Source organism: Lepus europaeus, chromosome 7 (assembly GCF_033115175.1).
Source record: "Lepus europaeus isolate LE1 chromosome 7, mLepTim1.pri, whole genome shotgun sequence".
Classification (NCBI taxonomy): domain Eukaryota; kingdom Metazoa; phylum Chordata; class Mammalia; order Lagomorpha; family Leporidae; genus Lepus; species Lepus europaeus.
The window spans coordinates 56,074,392-56,096,604 of NC_084833.1; the positions used below are offsets into that span (position 1 = coordinate 56,074,392).

The 22,213-nt window shown below is 53.0% G+C and overlaps 1 protein-coding gene across 4 annotated transcripts in view; it reads left to right on the plus strand.

The window, feature by feature from the left end:
* Positions 1 to 20,421, plus strand: part of SCUBE2 (signal peptide, CUB domain and EGF like domain containing 2) — a 71,793-nt gene extending 51,372 nt beyond the window's left edge. For all 4 annotated transcript variants that reach the window (XM_062196531.1, XM_062196532.1, XM_062196533.1 and 1 more), the window contains 7 exons: positions 7,739 to 7,909; positions 9,461 to 9,628; positions 10,216 to 10,377; positions 12,780 to 12,977; positions 14,145 to 14,297; positions 19,378 to 19,457; positions 20,111 to 20,421. In XM_062196531.1, the coding sequence (XP_062052515.1) occupies positions 7,739 to 7,909; positions 9,461 to 9,628; positions 10,216 to 10,377; positions 12,780 to 12,977; positions 14,145 to 14,297; positions 19,378 to 19,457; positions 20,111 to 20,263 (1,085 nt within the window). In that variant the 3' untranslated portion in view covers positions 20,264 to 20,421. The remainder of the gene's footprint in view (positions 1 to 7,738; positions 7,910 to 9,460; positions 9,629 to 10,215; positions 10,378 to 12,779; positions 12,978 to 14,144; positions 14,298 to 19,377; positions 19,458 to 20,110) is intronic.
* Positions 20,422 to 22,213: the final 1,792 nt, after the last annotated feature.

The following is a 22,213-nucleotide window of genomic DNA, read 5'->3' on the forward strand; positions in this document are numbered from 1 at the left end:
CCCAAGCCCTGTTTCATGTGCAAGAGGGACTGAGAAAAAGTGAGTGGTTTGGCTGAATGGTTAGATGAATGTGGGGAACAAATAATCAGAGGAGATTTATATGAGAAGCAGGAAGAAAGTAGGCTCTTGGGAGAGAATGAGAGAAGATGAAAATTGAGATACGGAAAAGGAGACTAAGGAGTGAGTAGGGAATCAGAGAAGCGGGAGAGGTGCGAGGAGGCAGGAGTGAAGCCTTGGGAGAAATGCTGGAGGAAGATGAGGCTGATGGCAGATGTGAAGAGCCGAGCAGGGCAGGACGGAAAGCGAGGGAGATGGCTGCAAGGTTCCTGTAGTGATCCAAACGGGAGGCAGCAGGGCTCTAAAGGATACCAGCGCGTGAGCTTGAAGAGGAGGGGAGAAACAACACCAACCGACCAGGAAGTCGGGATGGCTCTGGTTTGGAGGCTGGCAGCTAGGGGACTGGTGATTCTGTTTATAAAGAAGAGTCGTGCCAGGGGCCGGGATGCGGAGAGAAGCAGTGCCCTCGGGCGAGTTAGGTTTGGGTTGCAATAGGATTTCCAGGCAGAGGTGTTGGAGGGCACCCAAGCCCAGACCCCCTTCCTACGTGTGTTTGCCAGCCCGTGCTGACGTGCCAGCAGCGCTACCCGCGCCTCTCCCCGTCTCGGGGATGCTGCTCCTGCTGCTGTCCCCCCAGCCCTGGCTCCACCAGCACCTTTCAAATGGCTCAAAAACCTGTCCCCCAGCTCTGAACCCAAACCCAGGGCTGCTGGCTCCAGGCATCTCTTCAGACTCCGCCTTATTTCTTTGGCCTCCTCCCTTACCTCCTGTGTCCCCTGCAGGCTGGTTTCTGTTCCCACCTTCTCCACTGAAGCTTTCTTCTAAGATTTCAGATGACATCCAAGTGCCAAATCACTCCTCTCTGATGCTGTTGGTCACCGCTCCCCGGGAGCCCCCACTTCTGCTTCTCTGTCTGCTCTGCCTTCCTGACCTCTGAACACCAGCTGTCCAGGGCTCAGTTCCCCTCCTCTGTCTTCACACACTCCCAGGTGGCCTCATCCAGGGCCATAGCTTTTTTTTTTTTTTTTTAATTTTTTTTTTTTTTGACAGGCAGAGTGGACAGTGAGAGAGAGACAGAGAGAAAGGTCTTCCTTTGCCGTTGGTTCACCCTCCAATGGCCGCCACGGCCGGCTTGCTGCAGCCGGCGCACCACGCTGATCCGAAGGCAGGAGCCAGGTGCTTCTCCTGGTCTCCCATGGGGTGCAGGGCCCAAGCACTTGGGCCATCCTCCACTGCACTCTCAGGCCATAGCAGAGAGCTGGCCTGGAAGAGGGGCAACCGGGACAGAATCTGGTGCCCCGACCGGGACTAGAACCTGGTGTGCCGGCGCCGCTAGGTGGAGGATTAGCCTATTGAGCCACATCGCCGGCCCCAGGGCCACAGCTTTAACGCCACCAGACGCTGGGCACTTCCACTACTGCCCTCGCCACCTCTACTTCTGCTGGGAATTATGTAAATGTACTTGAATTTATGATTATTCACTTATTTATAGATTATATGCTTGTACCATTGACTAATATACCCATCCTAAAGGACAGAGCAGGGGTAGATGTGTGGTGGAGCCGTTAAGATGCCTCTAGGGATGCCTGGGTTCAGGTCCCAGCTCCACAACTGATTCCAGTTTCCAGTTTCCTGCTAATGCGGATCCTGGTAGGCGGGTGATGGTGCAAGTTCCTGCCACCTACGTGGGAGACCCAGAACTGAATTCACAATTCCTGGCTTCAGCCTGGTTCAGCTCTAGCCAATGTGGACATATGGGGAGTGCACCAGTGATAGGAGATCTCTGTTTATCTCTCTACCTCTCTGCCTTTCAAATGAATTAAACAAAATCTTAAAAATAGCATTTTAAAAAAGACAGAAAAATGGAATGGAGATCAAATAAACAAAAATGTTTAACAGCTGGCTTAGCATCCTAGGTACAATTTGGCAGGGCTCATTGTTAACAGCAGTGGTTGTAAATCTATTTTTCTTCTTATTCACTGCTGGAGCTTGGGGTGAACTCCTGTCAGGTCTAATTGAATCATTATGGTTCGTGTCTCTTGATGTGCTTGGAGAAGTGTGAGCCCTGGTGCTTTCCTCTTGGGCTCATGTGCATGCTTCATTGTATAAACATCAGTCCAGCTGTGCTTTGTAGAATCATCCAAATCTGCTATTTGTTGTGTTTGATTTAGTTGAAACTGGATAGTTTAATCAGCAAGTCTATTTAATCAGGTACAGCTAAACTGTAGTTCCTCTCAGTGTGTTGCAAAAAGCAAATCATCAGTACCTGCACAACCCCAGACGTATGGAATGTTACACCTTTGTTTTCTTGGAGATCTGGTGTCCTCATGTCTGTGTCTTGGAGACTTAGACTGACTGAGAGGCCAGCCTTGTACTGCGTACTAAACCAGTGACATTTGTTTCTTACGGATTTGGTAAAAATTAAGAAACACATGTCTGACAGTGTTTTTCCCATACCAGTAGATCATCTTGTAAACTCCTGACATGTGGTTGCCACCTCAGAGCCCACCGGCTTAGCTGATACTTTCTCAGTGCAACCCATGGATGGCCAACAAGCATCTCATATTCAGTGTTTCCAAAGAAAGTGCTTTTTGTTTCTTTCCTTTTTTTTTAAAGAAAATATTTACTATATTTGTTTTCACTTCAGTGGAGAGCCAGAGAGACAGAGACAGCTCTTCCATCCACTGGCTCACTCCCAAAATGCCCACAATAGCAAGGGTTGGGTCAGGGAGAAGCCAGGAGCTAGGAACTCCATCTGGGTCTCGCACATGAGTAACAGATCCAACTACTTGAACCTGTTGCCTCCCAGAAATGCGCATTAGCAGGAAGATAGATAAGAAGCAGAGGAGCTGGGACACCAATATGAGGTGCAGGGTCCAAGCAGAGACCTAACCTCCAAGCCAAATGCCTGTCCCTTAAACAGCCTACTCTTTCCCTCCCAAATCCACCTGTTTCTCTCTGACCTCAGTAAATGGTGCCCCTCATCACCCACTGCTCCAGCTGAAAACCTGGGAGTCGTCTTGATCTCTGTCTTTCTGGAATGTTCTTCATCCGGTCCACCAGCAAATCCTGTCAGTTCGGCCTCCATGTCGGATCCTGAACCCAGCTAGTTTTCCCTTCTCCCTCACCATTTCTCTGTTGCCAGCCACCTTCCTGTCTTGTGTGTCTGTGGCAATCGGCTGTGAGCTGCTCTCCTGGCCCTTGCCCACCTGCAGCCCGTTCTCCGCACAGCAGCCAAGAGATGGTTAAAGACACCCAGTGGGTCATTCAGCACCTCCAGGTCCCCACCCAGTAAAGTCTGGTTTCCGTACCAGAGCCTGCAAGCACTTGTGTGATCTGGCCTTTGCTGGCTTTTTAAGACTCATCTCCATCACTATGCCCGCTTCAGTAGGTCCCTGACCTTTTGGCTCTCAGGCCATCCCATTGTCAGGCCATCTCCCTAGTTTCATTGTGACCTCTGCTCAGAGAGGCCTTTGGTGGGCACGCTTCTAAAAGGGCACAGCGCAGACTTGGCTCCCATCCCTCCCTGTGCCCGCGCTCTGTGCACGTTGCTTCAGTCTACCAACACGTGGTGTCCTGCTCCACGCATGCATTGATGTTTTTGCTCGTGTGTTGTCCATGCTCAGCTCTGTAAGGATTGTGCACCGTCAGGGCAGGGCCATGTCTGTGTATCTCCAGCACATAGAACAGTGCTCAGCACGTGCTCAGTTGAGTGAGTGAGTGGCTCTTCACAGGGACAACACAGGAAACCCCAGCAGAGTCAACAGGCTGAAGAGCCGAGAGGGCCAAGGGCCTCTTTCTGGCAATATCTAGATGGACAGCCAGAAGAGCACACAAAGGAAGTGAAATTTCAGCTCTGTTTAACTGGGCGTGGAGAGACCACGTGGGTGTGCATTTGGGGACCCAGCAAGGAAGGCCTCAAGCTGGGCTCATTTCCCTGCCCCAACCATAACGATGTTTGGAAATAACAAATCAGAGCACACACCCAGCGCTTAGACCAGGAAAAGGATAATCTCTCAGCCCCTGGAGGCATGGTCCTCTGCTCTGATTTAAGGGGGGGGGGGGGCACTCATTTAAAGGGAGTTCCGCCCAGGATCCAGAGGCCCCAGCACTGCCTCTGAGCAGGGACAAAGCCTGGCCCCAGGGTGCCCTGGGGATGCGGCTGGGTCTGTGGCTCTCCTTCAGAAGTCAGGCGGTTCTGGGGACAGCAGTCAAACGCTCGCTCGCAGGAGAGCCACCCCTTCTATTAGGTTCACCACTGTAGCCACAGAGAGACCGCAGTGTTTGTCCAAAGCCATTAATCCTCAGCCCTGCTGCTCGGTCCCTTTTGCATCAGAAAAGCTATCTCTGTGTTTTGTTCTGCAAACAGCTGTGCAGGATTTGCAAATGGGATTTTAATGGTCACTGAAGACACACAAAAGCTGTGCTGGGGTAGTGCAGTGCGCTGGGGGCAATTGGCCCTTTGTCTGGGGCAGCGAGACAAGCTGGCAGCTCTGGAAGGGAGAAGCAAGCTGACGGGTGAGCAGGGCCTCTGCAGGCCGGGGCCTTGGGGTCTGGGGCATTGGGCCTCGCACACTAGCAAAGAGCTGTGTTCCAATTCAGGAGCCGCGTTTTAGGGTTTGGCTTGTTTTCGCCTCTTGTGAAAGAGACACATCCCCCTGGAAGGTGCTGTGGGGACTTGCTTCTGTAGGTCTTCACTCAGGAAGGGATATGGAAAGGTGATTGACAACAGATGGTTCTTGTGAAGCCAGCCTTTCCCTGTGCAGAAAAAGAAGGGGTGCCCTGTTGCTGTGGGGCGGCCCCAAGGCCGTTTCACAGCCCTTTGATTGGCTAAGACATCTCAACAAGTGTGGGAGACCGCGAAGCCTCTCAGAATGCGACATTGACAGGGCAACGGGCAGTTTAAGTGGCTCTAAGGGAGCAGGAGGAGCCTGCCGGGTCCTGGGCTTAGGGGAGGGGAGGGAGCCCTGGGGAACAGACCATGCTGTGTGACTCTGAGTTGAGATGAAAGGGCTCTCCCTTAGGTGGAAGGATGCGAGGTGGAGGGGTTCCGGGCAGCCGTGATCTTACTTCCTGCCGGGCTCGTGGCTGGTGGACTCCTTAGAGCTCCGAGGGAGCTGCTGTCTTATTCACTGGCCGGTGGCAGTCCCTGGAGCAGCCAGGTGCGCCTCAGGACTCGGAGGACGGAGGATGGAGGACGGAGGACGTAGTGCAGCCCAGCCCTTCCTGGGAGCTGGGCTGGAACAGAGTGGCGGTGGGAGCCGTTTGGGGCCTACGTCTAGAATTCCAGACTCTGTCTGCTGCAGATTCGTACATCATGCTCATTAAAATCTCGTCCGCCACGAGTGCCAGAATGTGGTTGGCTTTTTCATTTTTAAATTTAACATGAGTCATCAAATCATATTAAAATGATACATGAAAATTATAAAAGAAAATCTAAACAATTTTAAAAGACATTAAGATTCAGATATTAGGGTAGGCTTTATGGGTTGTCTACATTTAACTGTAGAAGTAATATTTGCAGTACGGCATATTTTGGCTTGTTTTACGATTATGGTGCGATTAATGAAAAGACATTCTCGTTGCTGGCGACAGAGCGCACTGCTGCGTTTAACCCGTAGAGTGCATCTACACCTTGCATCTGCGGGGTCGTGTGACAGCCGAGGTCCCTCTGAAAGACCTCCGGGAGACTGAGAGCAGCCATTCTTGGGTGTGCTTCCCCCTACTTCTTGGCAGGTTCTGCAGAACACAGAGTGCGTTTGCTCCGAGCCCTGCTAACCCCGTAGAGAATCCCTGGCGACGTGCAGAGCACGTTTGTTAAGTAACCATGTTCCCCTGAAAGCCGAAGCTCCGGGCCTTCCTGTAGGGGTAGTTCACAAGCTGGCCGAGGGTCCTTGGCCAAATGCATTAACCTCCCGAAGTCTCTGGTTCTGTGACATGGGCTTCAGGCTAGCACCTCGCCGCTCCGGGTCGTGCTGAGGAGGAAATGAGATCATGCAGGTGGCTTTGCGCAGCTGTGTAGCTGTGGAAGGCTGCAACACGTGGTAGCCATTAGAAAGGCCGGCTCGACGGCTATGATGGTGAAGTTTGAACTTTATAATAGGGAGCGAAATTGGATACGTTTCCTTCACTTTCATATCCTAAAATAAAGCGTAAATCCACATTTAGCTAATGACACCAAAAATTCAAGCAGAGCCCAGTTGATGCATTTGCTTATTGTTTTGTTCTTCCAGGAGACATTTGCCAGGGTTGATTCTGGGTCATAATAGTTTTGTTAAAAATCCCAAGTGGCCTGTTTTATAAGATTAGCCAGATCGCCCCCCTCCCCCCGCCCCCACAAGGATGAGCTTTTCAGCACACAGCCTCTGGTCTGATTTCCCTCCTTTGAGCGGCTCCTTCAGTGTGCAGAATACAATCCAAATGCCAGGCATTCAGGACTGTTTCCTAGAGCAGGCGTTTGGCCCAGGCTGCTTGGCTGCCCAGGTCTACCCCAGGGGTGCCTGGGCTTGAGTCCTGGCTCTGCTTCTGACTCCTGCTTCCTGCCACTGCACACCTGGGAGGCAGCGCTGATGGCTCAGGAGCTGAGTCTCTGCCACTCACGTGGGAGACGTGGGTTGAGGCCCTGGCTCTTGGATTCAGCTGGGGCTGTGGGCTTTTAGGAAGTGAGCCAGCAGATGGGAGATGTCTCTTTCTGCCTGCATCTCTCTCTCTCTCTCTTCCTCTCTCTGTTTTTCTCTCTGCATTTCAAAAAAGTCAATACATAATAATAAAAATCTTCCAAGCAATGTCTGGAAGCATAGCTTTTTTTTTTTAAAAGATTTATTTATTTATTTATTTGAAAGTCAGAGTTATACAGAGGCAGAGAGAGAGAGAGAGAGAGAGGTCTTCCATCCACTAGTTCACTCCCCAGATAGCCGCAATAGCTGGCTACACAATCCAAAGCCAGGAGCCAGAAGCTTCTTCCGGGTCTCCCACACAGGTACAGGGGCCCAAGGACTTGGGCCATCTTCTACTGCTTTCCCAGGCCACAGCAGAGAGCTGAAGTGGAAGTGGAGCGGCTGAGACTTGAACCAGAGCTCATATGGGATGCCAGCACTGCAGGCGGCTGCTTTACTTGCTACGCTACAGTGTCGACCCCACAGCTTTTTTTTTTTTCCAATCCATCTTGAACCTTTCTTTCTTCCCTTTCTCCCGTATGTCAAGCATTAATCTTTACAACTTCCCCCTTTTCCAACTAGGAAGATCCTATTTATCCTTCAAAGCCCAACACAATAGTGACCTCCTCTAGGAAGCCTTCCAGGATGCCATGAGCCAGAATCAACAGCACCCTCCTCACTGTTCTTTCAGCACTGGATTTATGTCCACTGAATGATTTTTACCTTTACAATCTTCTGACGGCCCTTTGAAGTAGAGCGATGTGGATTTTTTAATATCTGTCAATCATCAAGTGCTTGTGCTATAAAAATATTAGGACCCCTGTGATCCTTGCATGGCCTGGGGAGAGACATGAACACCTCTAACAGGGTCGCCAGTGGTCACGGGAGAGAGGGTGGGCAGGGTACCAAGAGGGGTGCACTTTCTGTATTGGGGTGGTTTGCATGCAAGGTTGTGTGGTCAGGTCATGTGGTCTTTCCTTGGCCGGTGCCCCTGCACTGACCAGGCTGTCTCCCCCTTTGGCCAGTCAGTTGCAGGGCTGGGACATATTACGACGGAGCCCAAGAACGCTGCGTTTTGTGTCCAAACGGAACCTTCCAAAACGAGGAGGGACAAATCACCTGTGAACCGTGCCCGAGACCAGATAATGCTGAGGCCCTGAAGAGCCCAGAAGCGTGGAACGTGTCTGAATGTGGAGGTGAGGAAGCCCTGTGCTTGCTGCGCCCGTCTCCGCTGTCGCTGCTTGGGCAGGAAGCAGCCGTGGTGGGCTCGTCGCTGGCTCTCTGGTGCTGGGGTCAGTGCCTGACACACACCGGGCAGACAGAGGACAGAGGACACTGGGGGAACAGTGACCATGCTGCTGTTGGCGTCTGGGGCTTGCAGGACCTCCCCGTCTGCGGGGACTGCCCAGAAGTGCTAAAATGGAGGAAGTTACATCTGACTTTTTTTTTTCCTCCCAGATTTGGTCTCAAATTCATAGCTCTTTTATTTCAAACTAATAAATCCATCTGGGTATTTTATTAAAACCGGGACCTCCTATGTGAAGAGCTTTGAATCACGTATTAGGAAATGTTAACTTTGAAGCCAAGCTCTGGTAGGTTCTGCGGGCAAGCCTTCTGGTTATTTTCTGATTCAGTGTGTTCCTTTTGCTAAGAGGGGCTGGCTGTCTCCACACCGGGGATGTGATCTGAGTGGCCATCAGTACCTGGCGGACACAGTGGAGGGTGCTGGCTCCTGCCCACCTCCCAGTGACCCCTCCCGATGACTCCCGGCCCCGCCTTTCCTTCCTACTCCACGGCCGGACTGCTTCTGGCTCCAAGACCACTTCCTCATCTTGCGCGTGTGGCTTGCTCATCCTTGTATGTGACCTTCTTATATATTTATAGCAAGAAGAACATTAGTGACAATAGCTAACCTCATGAGTGCTGGGCACTCTACTAAGTATATTACATGAATTATTCATGAAGTTGCCTGTATCATTACATCAGCGTTGTGAGGCTAAAGTGACTCATTCAAGGTCACACAGCCAAGGAGCAGAGGGGCCAGAGTGAGTCCCGCCAGACTCTTGCCTTGAGACTGCGCTCTCCAATGCCGTTGTGTCCATGGCTTACGGGTGAAAGGAAGGCCATTAAAATTAGCAGGGGAGAGATGGTTGGGAGTCCAAGCAGATTTTTATAGCGTCTTGCCAGAGGTAAGCCAGTCCCTGAGGAGCGTGTGCTGTTAGAAACGTGCAGTTTACAGCTGTGCTTCTTGCGCTAACCTTAAAAACAAAATTTGCTGCTTAAAGTAAATGCTACGGGCCCCTCTGTGGGCGTGGCCTGGACTGGCTGGGTTTAGAGGACCACTTGGGGGATGCCGGGACAGCGGTGTGACTTAGTGAGGGGACTTGGCAAGGCGGGGCCTCTCTGGGCCACCATGCAGTCTGTGGGTCTGATCACCAGAGAGAGTCCAGAACAGAGAGCTCCCCAGCAGAGACGCGGGGCTGCATGTAGGCCAGGGCCCGAGACACACTCACGCCTCTCCTACTCGAGGGAAGCAGTTGGCCCCACTGTTTCCGTTTTTGCACTGTGCTGGGTAAACGTCAGGTGCCCACTTGCCACCTGACCCTGGCTCGGCGGTGGGCCGGGGTTGTGTGTGTCTGTCACTGAGGCGGGACCGGGTCCTGACTGATGGCCGGCCTCACCCGCAGAGAGCAGGGGCAGGGTCTGCTCGGGCAGCCTCGCTCACCTACAGCCATTGGTCCCCCTAGGTCTGTGCCAGCCCGGTGAGTACTCCCCCGACGGCTTCGCTCCCTGCCAGCTCTGTGCCCTGGGCACGTTCCAGCCGGAAGCCGGCCGTACTTCCTGCTTCTCCTGTGGGGGGGGCCTCCCCACCAAACAGCTGGGAGCCACTTCCTTCCAGGACTGTGAAACCAGAGGTGAGCCCTGGGCAGCTTGCCTATTTTGAGAACTGAATTTATTTATTTATTTATTTATTTGAGTTCTATGGCAGTGTGGGGAGGCTGTGATGAAACCCAGCTTGGGGGTGCCCTGGGTCTCCCCGCCACCATGGCCCCTTTGGACAAGGCTGACAAAGGACGATCAGAGTGAGATAAGGGGGTTTTGTTCTTGGCTGCCCCGGCTCCTACCCTCCAGCCTCCCCCACCTCAGCTCTCTGAGCCAGAGCTTCCCCTCCGACAAAGGCCCGGCCGCTTCTCCATGACCCTCTGCCTGGTACTGGGGCGCACTGCACCGCCCCACGCGGCTGGCTATGCTCAGCCTGAAGACTTGAAATGTGATCACTGATGCCTGCGCTTGGGAAGACACACATAGGAGGCTTCTTTGCGTTTTTCTCAGTAGCCTGAGTCCCATACAAGCAGGCTGTGTAGGGAACAGAGTGTTGATTATTGGCCCCTAACTGGGAAAACGCGATTGCCAGGGGGTGTAACAATTGATCTCACCAAGGGCGGGCCTTTATGTCGCACTTGATAAATCCAGCCTTCTTGTTTCTCGCCGCGGCCCCCAGTTCAGTGTTCACCCGGACACTTCTATAACACCACCACTCACCGCTGCATCCGGTGCCCCGTGGGCACGTACCAGCCGGAATTCGGAAATAACTACTGTGCTTCCTGCCCAGGAAACACGACGACAGACTTTGATGGCTCCACAAACATTACCCAGTGCAAAAGTAGGTCTCTCTCTCTGAGTCTTTTCACTGTCCTGATCGAGAGGGCAAGAGCCTGGGCTCAGCCCAGCGCGGGGAGGACCCAGGGTTCATCCAGAACTGTGTGGCTGCGGGTGGCCATCGCACAGCCACGTGGGTCTCTGCAGAGGGTGGGTGGGCCTGAGCCCCGGACTTAGTGATCCTGGTCGTGGCTGCTTCCCCAGACCCTCGCCCGAGCTCCACCTGCCTTTCTTTCTTTCTTTCTTTTTTTTAAAGATTTATTTATTTATTTGAAAATTAGAATTACACAGAGAGAGGAGAGGCAGAGAGAGAGAGAGAGGTCTTCCATCTGATGGTTCACTCCCCAGATGGCCGCAACGGCCGGAGCTGCGCTGATCCGAAGCCAGGAGCCAGGAGCTTCTTCCGGGTCTCTCCCTGCACCATGCGGGTTCAGGGGCCCGAGAACTTGGGCCATCTTGTACTGCTTTCCCAGGCCATAGCAGAGAGCTGGATCGGAAGTGGAGCAGCTGGGACTAGAACCGGCACCCATATGGGATCCGGCGGTTCAGGCCAGGGCACTAACCGGCTGTGCCGCAGTGCTGGCCCCCTGCCTTGCTTTCCTCCCAGGGACCTAATGTCAGCTCAGCCTTGCCCAGCAGGCACTGTTGTGTGACTGTGTTGGTGCCGGCAGAGTACGCCGTCATAGCTGAGCTGCAGGGCACCCAGGCTGTGGGTTGCAAATGAGGAGAGGCTTCCGGAAGGTGAGAGGAGGTTCTGCTGGGGGCAGTGTCCAGTCACAAGAAAGAGCTTTGTGTCTGGGAGCAGCTAGGGCCAAGAGCAGATGCAGGAATGGGGAAGGGCTTTGGGGCAGAGAGGCCCAGGCCTGAGCAGAGAATGTATTGTTGGGATCCCCTGGTGGACCAGGAAGGGAAGCCTTGAATGCCATCCTAAGGAAGAGGGAATCAAATGACTTGACGTCTTACTGTTTGGGGTGGTAACCATTATGTAAAATTCTCCACTGAAGGCCAAAAGGAAATCTCCACTACTTCCACGTCATTGAGGCAGCAACTCCAGGGGAGCGAGGAGGCCGCCCCAAACTGGGAATGCTCGAGACTGAGGGGCAGTGAATTTGATTTTTATGGCTGAGCGGTTATCTATCCTAGTGAAGTCCTTGGACCCGCATCCTTGGCAGTTTGCATCTGCTCTCTTGTTGAACACCTGCTGTGATGGGCAGCTCGCTCCTCTCATGATGCTCTAGCCCAGGGGCGGGGAGCGTACAGAGCCCGCGGAACCATTGGTTTGGTCATCAGGGCGACCAAGGGCAGGACCCGACAGTCAGAAAGCCTATAGCGGGCTGATTTTTAAGTGATCATTTTGTATGGCCTGCGAGTGATGGTATAAACATCTGGAAGGCCCCTGGGAGATGAGACTTCGGGGAGCTGCAGCGCTAGAAGGTTCTTCCTGGAGCCAGCATGACTGTACTGCCTTATCTACTGTGCCCTGGGGTGCGGTGCAGCGCTCAGGCGGCCCTCCCAGTGTGAGGGTGCACTCCACCTCGCCTGGCGCCCCTCCGCCCTCTTCTCTCCTGAGAGGAAGAGCCTGTTTGTTGTTTTCTACTAGCAACGATAACTTCCAATTACTGTTAGAGAGGAGAAAACGTATCCCTTCAACATCTTCCCCTGCACGCGTCTCCCTGACAGCAGTAAGCAATAAGCTCCCAGAGGCAAGAACTTGTCTCTCCTGCTACTAACTGTCAGAGATGTGTGTGTATGTATGTGTATGTGTACATGGGTATGTGCGCACCTGTGTGTATGTGCGCACCTGTGTGTATGTATGTGTGTGCATGCATGTGTATGTACATGGGTACGTGTGTATGTGTGCATATGTGTGTATATGTGCGTGTGTGTGCATGTGTGCACCTGTGTGTATGCATGGGTACATGGGTATTGTGCCTCTGACACCAGAGCTAAATAGCCACCATGCTCCATACCAACTAATAGCTCACTGGAGCTCTGTTTCCCACCAAAATGTGAACTTACGCGGAGAGAAAAGTGGAAAAAATGGAGCTGTCTTGTCTTCAGCAAAGGTCTCTCAGAGTCCAGTATTCTCTCCTGCGCAGTGAGTTCTGCTCTGCCTGTGCTGACCCACCTGGAAGCCTAAGTCAGGGCTCCCCTACAACTTGGACTCTGTAAACAAATTTTGAAAGCCCAGTTTGTCCTCTCGCTCACAAGTGCCTGCCCTTGACCTTGAGCATCTTCAGAAAGCAGGGCCTCAGGGAACCCAGAGGGCTGGACCCCTGTAGGGAGTTCTTGGGGGCGGCTCCTAAAGGGTCCCAGGGCATTAAGGGACAGGCTCGTTCCTGTTCTTGGGTCCACGACAGAGAGGCAGTGTTGTGTCTCCCTAATTCACCGCATTTCCTTTTCCAGACAGGAGGTGTGGAGGGGAGCTGGGTGAGTTCACGGGATACATCGAATCCCCAAACTACCCCGGCAACTACCCCGCCAACACTGAGTGCACCTGGACCATCAACCCGCCCCCGAAGCGGCGCATCTTGATCGTAGTCCCCGAGATCTTCCTGCCCATCGAGGACGACTGCGGCGACTACCTGGTGATGCGGAAGACCTGTGCGTCTCTGCCGGCTTCCCTCCCCTCCCGAGGCCGGCCAGGAAGCCGGGTGGCCTGCTCCCCAGGCTTTCAACATGAGGAGTGGCCCTAGAGGGGCACATGGGCTGACAGAGTTTGCCAGGAAACGCAACCTAGACTAAAACCACACCCTGGGGCCTCTCCTGAGTCCCCAGCGGCGGCTCAGTACTGCCCTCTGCAGCTCGGTGTTGTCCTCTGCACTCTCTGGCACCTGTGGCACCCTTTCATAGAGCACAGCCGGCCAGTGAGCCTCGGGCAGTGCTGGTCCCAGACGTGGCCTCACCCTCAGTAGCAGCTGGTGGCTGGGGGCTGACAAGGCCAAGGGCACAGTCTAGCCAGGAGGGGCCCCTCCTCCTACCCTGACTCGTGCCCCTGTGTCCATAAAGGGATGCCACGGTCAGCACAGCCCAGAGGCAGTACAGTACGGTGAGTGGGCTCTGGCCAGTCCGCCGGGTTCTCAGTCCCGGCTCCATCTGTTATTAGTCCTGGGACATTGGACCTTCATTCCAAATCTCCCCACATCTCAGTCTCCTCATCTGTGTCCGTGGGGGTCACAGCAGCTGCTACCCCATGAGGTGACCATGAGAACTAAAGGAGGTCTGATCTGAAAGGCACTTCCAACAGCAGTGGTGCACGGAGCCCCTGTGTTAGTGCTGGCTGTTGTCAGGGTTGGCATGCCTGAAACCAGGTGTGGGTTTGGTTCTGATTTTGCCACATACTGGCTGGGTAGCCCTGGGCAAGTGCTTACCTCTCTGTGAAAGAAGGAAGCATTGCAGCAACGTGTGTGGCTTTCAGAGGGTTAAAGATGATGCAGCCCACGGAGCGCTTAGCACCGCCTGGTCTTAGGAAGACCAGGGCAGCAGGCACTGACGATTGGCACAGGTTAACCGTGGGTCCGCTCTGCAATGTGCAGGCCCTCGCCCCAGCTCCGATAAGGAATGCTACAGCCTGGGCTGCTGCCTGCTGCCCAACCACGCCCTTTCAGGCAAGCGCCATCACCAGCAGAGGTGACTCTGGTTCCAGGACTTTGGCTCAAGTGGTGGCTTGCGTGGGCCTGGAGAGCTCCTGAGTGTGACTTGGTTTGTAGCTTGGATGTCTGCCTGCTCAGTGATGAGTCCTGAATCCCTCCCCTCCCCCTTCCCTCGCAGCCTCCTCCAATTCCGTGACAACCTACGAGACCTGCCAGACCTACGAGCGCCCCATCGCCTTCACCTCCAGGTCAAAGAAGCTGTGGATTCAGTTCAAGTCCAACGAAGGGAACAGTGCCAGAGGGTTCCAGGTCCCATACGTGACGTACGACGGTAAGTGCTGGCAGCTCAGGCTGCGGCACGTGGGAGGGGCTTCTCTGCTGTGGCCAGAGCCGACTTCTGAGCCAGCTGGCAGACTGCTGACAAGCACACGTGCTGGCAGTGTGAGGGGAAGGCGCACCGCTGACTCCCCGTGCCGGATTGTAAGCAGGCATTCGGGGACGGCGGCTGCAGGGATGCAAAGATGCTTTAGGGAATACATCAAAAGTGAGCCTAGCTTGGTGTAAGGCCCAGGGCACTGGAGTCAGGCTGCCTGGCTACAGTCTCTGCTTTGACTCTGTGTGCCACTGTATCTGTGTTTCCCTTCTGTAACCTCATTTTCTTAATGTGTAAGTGAGGTTAATCATTGGACTTAAAGTGAGAGTTTAAGGAGCATTCCTAAAGGACTTGATGTAGTGACCGGCATGTAGTAATTACTCAATAAATACTAACTTATGATTGTGGCGTTTATCACATGGGATTCTGAGAAAGGGGAAAAGACCCAAATTCTGGTCCTGGCTCTGGCACTGATTTTCTGTACGATCTTGGGCAAGTCAGACAACTTGTCTGGTTTCATCTTGTTCATATTAAATGCAGAGGTGGCCCCTCTGAGCCATGGGACCCTAATTAGATTGGAGAGACTTGTTCAACAAATATTTACTAGGGGCATAAGATGAGTTGGATCTTGTCCTTGGGGGATCTCACAGTCTAGTAGGAAATGTAATCTGTTAATTCATGAACTTAGTCATTCATCTATCCAACAAATATTTAGTGAGCATCTACTATGCCAGTCATTGGCTAACAACCTGCTCAGTCACAGAGATGCAGCCACGGGTGGGGAGTCTTTTTTTCTGCCAAGGGCCATTTGGGTGTTTATAACATCATTTGTAGGCTACACAAAATTATCAGCCTAACAGCCTGCTGTCGATTTATTGAACTTTGAGTCCCACCTACGGTTGCCTGGGCAGGGCCAGACCAGATGGTTTTGTGGGCTTCAAATGGGTGAGGCTGGATGTCCTGCACCCTCTGTGAGATGCTACAGCAGGGCATGGACAGAGTACTGTAGGAGCAGAGGACAACAGGGAGCAGTTCATTTTCCATGGGCTTTTGGAAGAAATAGAATAATGTCTTGAGGGATTTAGATGTTGAAAGAATTCATAAATTTGGGGAACATAAACAAAGAGGAAGAACATTCAGGAAGAGAGAAAGCAAAGACCGAAGGATGGACGACCTGGCATGGGTGGGACAGATGAATTGTCTGATCTGCCGGTGGGTGGGATGCCTGGGGCCTCCCGTGGGAGAGGAGACTAGAAGGGATGAAGTCAGCCATGAAGAGCCTTGAGAGCCAGGCCCGGAAGGATAGGCATCATCTCACGTGGCGCCATTGAGTGTTTTCAGGCAGACAAGAGACACAGATGTCTGGGAAGACAGTACTCTAAAAATGCTTCATGTGGGCCGGCGCCGCGGCTCAGTAGGCTAATCCTCCGCCTTGCGGCGCCGGCACACCGGGTTCTAGTCCCGGTCGGGGCACCGATCCTGTCCCGGTTGCCCCTCTTCCAGGACAGCTCTCTGCTGTGGCCAGGGAGTGCAGTGGAGGATGGCCCGAGTGCTTGGGCCCTGCACCCCATGGGAGACCAGGAGAAGCACCTGGCTCCTGCCATCGGAACGGCGCGGTGCGCCAGCCGCAGCATGCCTGCCGCGGCGGCCATTGGAGGGTGAACCAACGGCAAAAGGAAGACCTTTCTCTCTGTCTCTCTCTCACTGTCCACTCTGCCTGTCAAAAAATTAAAAAAAAAAAAAAAAGCTTCATGTGGTTCTGTGTCACATGTGGCAGAGGCTAGGGTCAGAATTCCTGCTCTGCTGTCGCCTGAAGGGGAGTCAAGCCCCGCTGTGAAGGCTCTTAGTGTCCAGTGCCTGGGGTGGACACAGGGGCCTCCCACACGGCTCCGTGGAGGGCTGCAGAGAGCCCCATCTACCTGCAAGCAGGTAGCCAGCAACCTCCTCTGTGGAATTAGGAAGGAAGCAAAAGAGACACTAAGAATGCTGAATAAATATCACGGAAGTGCACGCTGTAGCGTGGCTGTTTTCTTTTTTAAATGATTTATTTATTTGAAAGAGTTGAGAGAGAGAGGGAATCTTCCACCTGCTAGTTCAGTCCCCAGGTGGCTGCAATGGCCAGGGCTGGAGCTGAAGGCCAGGGCTAAAGCCAGGAACCAGGAGCTTCATCCAAGTCTCCCACATGGGTGGCAGGGGCCCACACACTTAGGCCCTCTTCCACTGCTTTTCCCAGGCCATTATCAGGGAGTTGGATCAGAAGTGGAGCAGCTGGGACTTGAACCAGTGCTCATATGGGATGCCAGCATAGCAGGTAGCTGCTTAACCAGCCCCTTCCTCCTTTTATTTATTTTTTTTAAAAAAGAGGAATAGCTTGAACTGGGGGAAGTAACACATAACCCTGGTTAGACCCATGAGAGTGTATCGTGTATGTGTCAAAATAGTTGAAAGCTGCTTCTTTAGCCATTTAGAAGCCTCCTAGGTCTTCACTGAGAGTCTGTTTGTTAAAACATGTTTCTCATCAGCTGGCCACGCCCAGAAGTACAGCTAGCACACTGGGAAGGTGCCGGTGAGGCCACCAAGGCCTTCCTGCTGGCCACTGCGGAGCGGTGAGGACTGCGGTGGTGGTGAGCAGGCCTCGCGCATCCCCGGGGAGCAGGCGCGTGCTCCAGTGCCTCTGTCGGGGCACATTCCTCACGATCACCCCACGAAACCGTCACAGATGAGCCACTCGGGCTCAGAGATCTAAGTCACTGGCCCAAGGTCACGCGTGACGGAGATGCAGAGCTGGGATGGACACGGGTCTGTGGGAGCCCAGTGCCTGAGTGCCGAGCGGCAGCCCTGCACTGCTCTTCTACAGACTGGAGCAAGTGGGGATACACAGTGGCTCTTCAAAGCAGAGGAAGTGGGTGTGAAAAGACAGCAGTCTGTAAGCGTGCGGGATAGTGACAAACGGCTGCCCAGCACAGTGACAACACAGCAAGCAACCTCGCCAGTGGGAAACCCCAGCATCAGAAAGCGCCATTTCTCCAAGGCAGAGATGTTGCAGCCGAGAGATTCCAGGTTAAAAGTGCTTGTATTCTGATTCACGTTTTATACGCACTGAACTAAAAGGCTAGGAAGAACAGTATCACAGTAAGAGCACCGGCTCTGTCGCACACACAGCAGATGAGCCACTGTGAACCTTGCGCTGTTAATTTCCACTTGCCATCTCCTGGAGAGACGCTGTTCAAGGGCTCCTCCCACACAGTTTCCGTCATGTTCTTATCATCTGCTTGGCTCTGCGGCACATGATACGCGTACAAAGAGGCATATTTTTTTAATGTGTCTGGAATTTGGAAAAGATTGTGCTTTAGCTACAGCTTGATTTGAATTACAAGTGCAGGAGACAGGCTAGACTGTAGAGGGGGAGAATTTACATTTAGAGAAGGCTTACCATGTGTGTTGCATTTAATGGGTATGCCAAGACAGAAAATGATTAACGAGAGAGAGGACATGGCTGTCTTCCTCCCGAACCAGCCTCGTTCTCCAACCGCAAGCCCCATTCAAATGGGGAGCATTGCTTGGTGGGCGGGAAGCTGGATTATTTTACATAATCCAAAGGCAGAGAGGAAGAGAAGTGCGGTGGGGAGTGGAGAGGGAAAGAAAAGCCTGGGTGAAGTCACCGTGGAATGAGTACAGAGATCCAGGACTGAGCCCCAGACCCCGACAGAAAAAGATGGGGGGGAGGGGGCCACGCGGGGAGCTGAGAGAAGGAGGGGATCGAGGAGGAATATGTGCCGGGGGGCTTGTCTAGGCTATTCAGCAATGCGAAGGGTCACTGTAGACCTCAACAAGCAGTTCTGGAGGGCTAGCGGGGGCCACAGCTGCTTAGACTGTGGGTGGGGGAGAAGGAAAGAGGGTGACACGGAGAGAGGTGGTGCCGACAGTTGTTTCCAGGGGTTCTGCAGCAAAGGGGAGCCAAGAGGCTGCATGAAAGTGGGAGGAGGGTTTTTAAGATCAGAGACAACAGTATGTTTGCGTGCTGATGACAGAGGTCAGTTGAGAGAGGAAATCTTATCACAGAGGAAAGTGGGAGCCAGGACCACTGGAACAGGCCCTTGATTTGGTGAGGGAAGATGGACCCGGTGTGGAGGGATGCACAGAGGGTTCAGCTGAGGGGAGAGGCAGCACGAAAAAGGGGTGCTCAGGACCACCGCCTGCAGTGCTGGCATCCCATATGGGTTCTGGTTCTAGTCCCGGCTGCTCCTCTTCCAGGCCAGCTCTCTGCTGTGGCCTGGGAAGGCAGTGGAGGATGGCCCAAGTGCTTGGGCCCCTGCACCTGCGTGGGAGACCAGGAGAAGCTCCTGGCTTCAGATGGGCACAGCTCTGGCTGTTGTGGCCATCTGGGGAGTGAACCAGAGGATGGAAGACTTCTGTCTCCCTCTGCCTCTCTGTAACTCTTTCAAGTAAAATAAATAAATCTTAAAAAAAAAAAAAAAGAAAAGAAAAGAAAAGAAAAGGAAGAAGGATGTGGACATGGCTGGTGGGGAGAGGAGGCATGGGAGTCGGCGCCTAATTGCCTTCTTGGGATCAGAGCAGTAGGGGTTCTGGAGGCAGCTACAGAAGGGGCATTGCTCGGTTGCTCAGAACCTTACCCAAAATGACAGAGCAAGCTGGCACAGAGCTAAACCTTAAGAATGCTAAATATGGGCTGGCACTGTGGCTCACTAGGCTAATCCTCCCTGCGGCGCCGGCACCCCAGGTTCTAGTCCCGGTCGGGGTGCCGGATTCTGTCCCGGTTACTCCTCTTCCAGTCCAGCTCTCTGCTGTGGCCTGGGAAGGCAGTGGAGGATGGCCCAAGTGCTTGGGCCCTGCACCCGCATGGGAGACCAAGAGAAGCGCCTGGCTCCTGGCTTCGGATTGGCGCAACACTGGCTGTAGCGGCCATTTGGGGGGTGAACCAACGGAAGGAAGACCTTTCTCTCTCTCTCTCTCATTGTCTAACTCTGCCTGTCAAAAAAAAAACAAAGAATGCTAAATATGTCCTTTATTGCAACAGAGGACTACCAGGAGCTCATCGAAGACATAGTGCGGGATGGCAGGCTCTATGCATCTGAGAACCACCAGGAAATACTGAAGGTGAGTGCGTGCAGGAGGCGGACATGGCAGGCGGCAGCTGGGCTGCTGCCCGCCCCCCCCCCCCCCCCCCCAGGCCTGCCCTGGCCGAGGTGGCTCACACCTGTGCCAGACTGCACTTTTCTTAAAAAAACAAACAAACAAACAAACAAAACCAGTTCTTGTCTTCAGTGTTTTCAAGTGTAGTGGAGCTGTTCACTTTGGAAATCTGTGGAAGGATCAAGGAAAACTTGCTAATACATCCAGGCTGGTGGCAGATTAGCACTTTCCAGTGAATTCTAAATAGTTGAGGATTGTTGGTTCCTTGTTTGTCCTACTTTAAGCGTAAAGTTCACAAAAGCTTGGGTGCTTGTATGCAACTGGCAATGGACGTTTGTCACGCCGTGGGCCCCATACACGTCCCCCAGATTCTAGCCTTTTAGCTCGTCTGGGTGAGAAAAAGAAAAAAAAAAACAAACCTTTTTGTACATTGAATTTTCTTTTATAGCAGTATCATGTATATTTTGTAGATAAGAAAAAATTAAAGTGAGAAAAAAGATAGAAATCGGAGGAAACCATTTTCACCATTTTAGCTACATACTGGGTCACTGTGGTTCCGCTGGCAAAATGACAGTGTTTCAACGTTCTGGCCTGATAACGAATTCTATTCTCCCTAGGATAAGAAACTGATCAAGGCCCTGTTTGATGTCCTGGCCCACCCCCAGAGCTATTTCAAGTACACAGCCCAGGAGTCCCGAGAGATGTTCCCAAGATCTTTCATCCGGTTGCTTCGTTCCAAAGTGTCCAGGTTTCTGAGGCCTTACAAATGACTCTGCCCACAATGGCTCTCAGCGCGAATGTCCCACTGTGGGCTTGGGGGGACAGAGCCGTCTGCCTCCTGCGTGCCAGCACACGGTCAGATATCACTGCCTCCACTCCCAGTGACTCGTCACAGTTCAATTTGTATAGATAATACAAATATTTTGGTAAACCGAACTTGGTCTTTCTTTCCGGGCACGGCGGATATGGACGGAGAATGGCCTGAGTGGCGCTGACTCCTCACTGCTGCAGGCAGGTGTCCCGGACGCCACAGGGCTGGCTGAGCGGGACTGCAGCCAGTGCAGGTGAGACTCACCCGTCCTCTTGGCTCTCGCTCCTCCCCCAGGAGTCTGGAATGGAAAAGAGGACCTAGAAGGGGCTGCCCTGTGTGAAACTTAAGCTTCCTATAGCCTGGCTGTCGGTCAGGGAGCCCCCAGGGCTCACATGCAGGCCCTGACTGGGTAGAACAGACAAGGAGGAAGGGAGGGTGAGCCCTGCACGTGCCCTCTGCACCCGGGAGGACCCTTTCTCTCCTAACTGTGTGATTGAAGTTTGCTCCCAGGAGCTTGCGTTCTTACAGTACTTAAAGCAGAAAGAATCACAACTAAAAAGATAACCGAGCACATCCCGATGTTCACCCACAGGCAGCCCCCCTGGTTGCCAGCTCCCACCCACAGCAAATCCACAGCCTTCCACTGTGTCCTTAGGTGAGCACTGCGTTTGGCTTGGAGGGTTCCGGTGGGAGTGAACTCCTAGGAGCATGAACACCTGTCGTGGGAAGATTCCATCAGCCCTGAGTCGCTCCTGCCCAGGGCCCTCCTCTCACCTTCGCCTTCCTTCCCCACTCTCCCAGGGCAGAGATTGACTGCTCGGAGGACAGCCGTGGGGCTGCTATGGGTACTCTGGTTTTCTCACAGTGCCGCCCGGCCTCTCCGTGCCTCGGTCATCTCACACTGGGTCAGCTACTGGGACCTCACAGTCACTTTCCCCACATGAACTTGGGTTTTCAAGATTACTGATTTTTCAAACATTTGAACAATGGCACACACTGTACCAAGCCCGTACACAAGCGATTCTCTGCACCGAAGTACTAACACGGGTTTAACAAGTGCTTTTGAAGAAAACAGATTACTACATCATTGTTGAACTTGCTTTGCACCTGCTGGGCTTTTTTTTTTTTTTTAAACCTATTAATAACATTGCTTAAAAAAAAAAAAAAACTAATCAAACTTCTTTATTTGGGTGGGTCCGAAAAACCAATTTTCACATTTCTTTCCAAAAATTTAAACATCTTCATTTAAAAAAACAAACAAAAAAAGATTGAAATGAGCAGTTGGAATTTGTTACCCTGGAACTTGCCCTACATTGCTGAGTCTGATCGCAAGGTGGAAAATCAAATGTGACACACGCTGAGTTAGAGAGGGGACTGCTTGGCGGGGAGGGGGGGAGGCGGGCTGCGCCTTTCCTCCAGCGCCTTAGTAGCTCTGAGCACGTGACTTCTGTTCCATCTTGCGATCTCACAAGACGGCAAAGGAGAGGAGTCCTCTGGGGGTGGGGAGGACGCTGCGGAAGCCTGGCTGCTGGGACGCATCCTCAGGGAGCCGCCAGAGCTGTGCCCCGGTACCCGCATAAGGCTTCCTGTCTGAGCCTGTTGGCCACCTTAGCAGATGCTGTGTTCCTGTTTTTTTTTTTTTTTTTTTTTAAGATTTATTTATTTGAAAGGTGGAGTTACAGAGAGGCAGAGAGAGAGAGAGAGAGGTCTTCCATCTGCTGGTTCTCTCCCCAAATGGCTGCGATGGGCGGAGCTACGCCGATCTGAAGCCAGGAACCAGGAGCTTCTTCTGGGTCTCCCACGTGGGTGCAGGGTCCCAAGGACTTGGACCATCTTCTACTGCTTTCCCAGGCCATAGCAGAGAGCTGGATTGGAAGTGGAGCAGCCGGGACTCGAACCAGCGCCCATA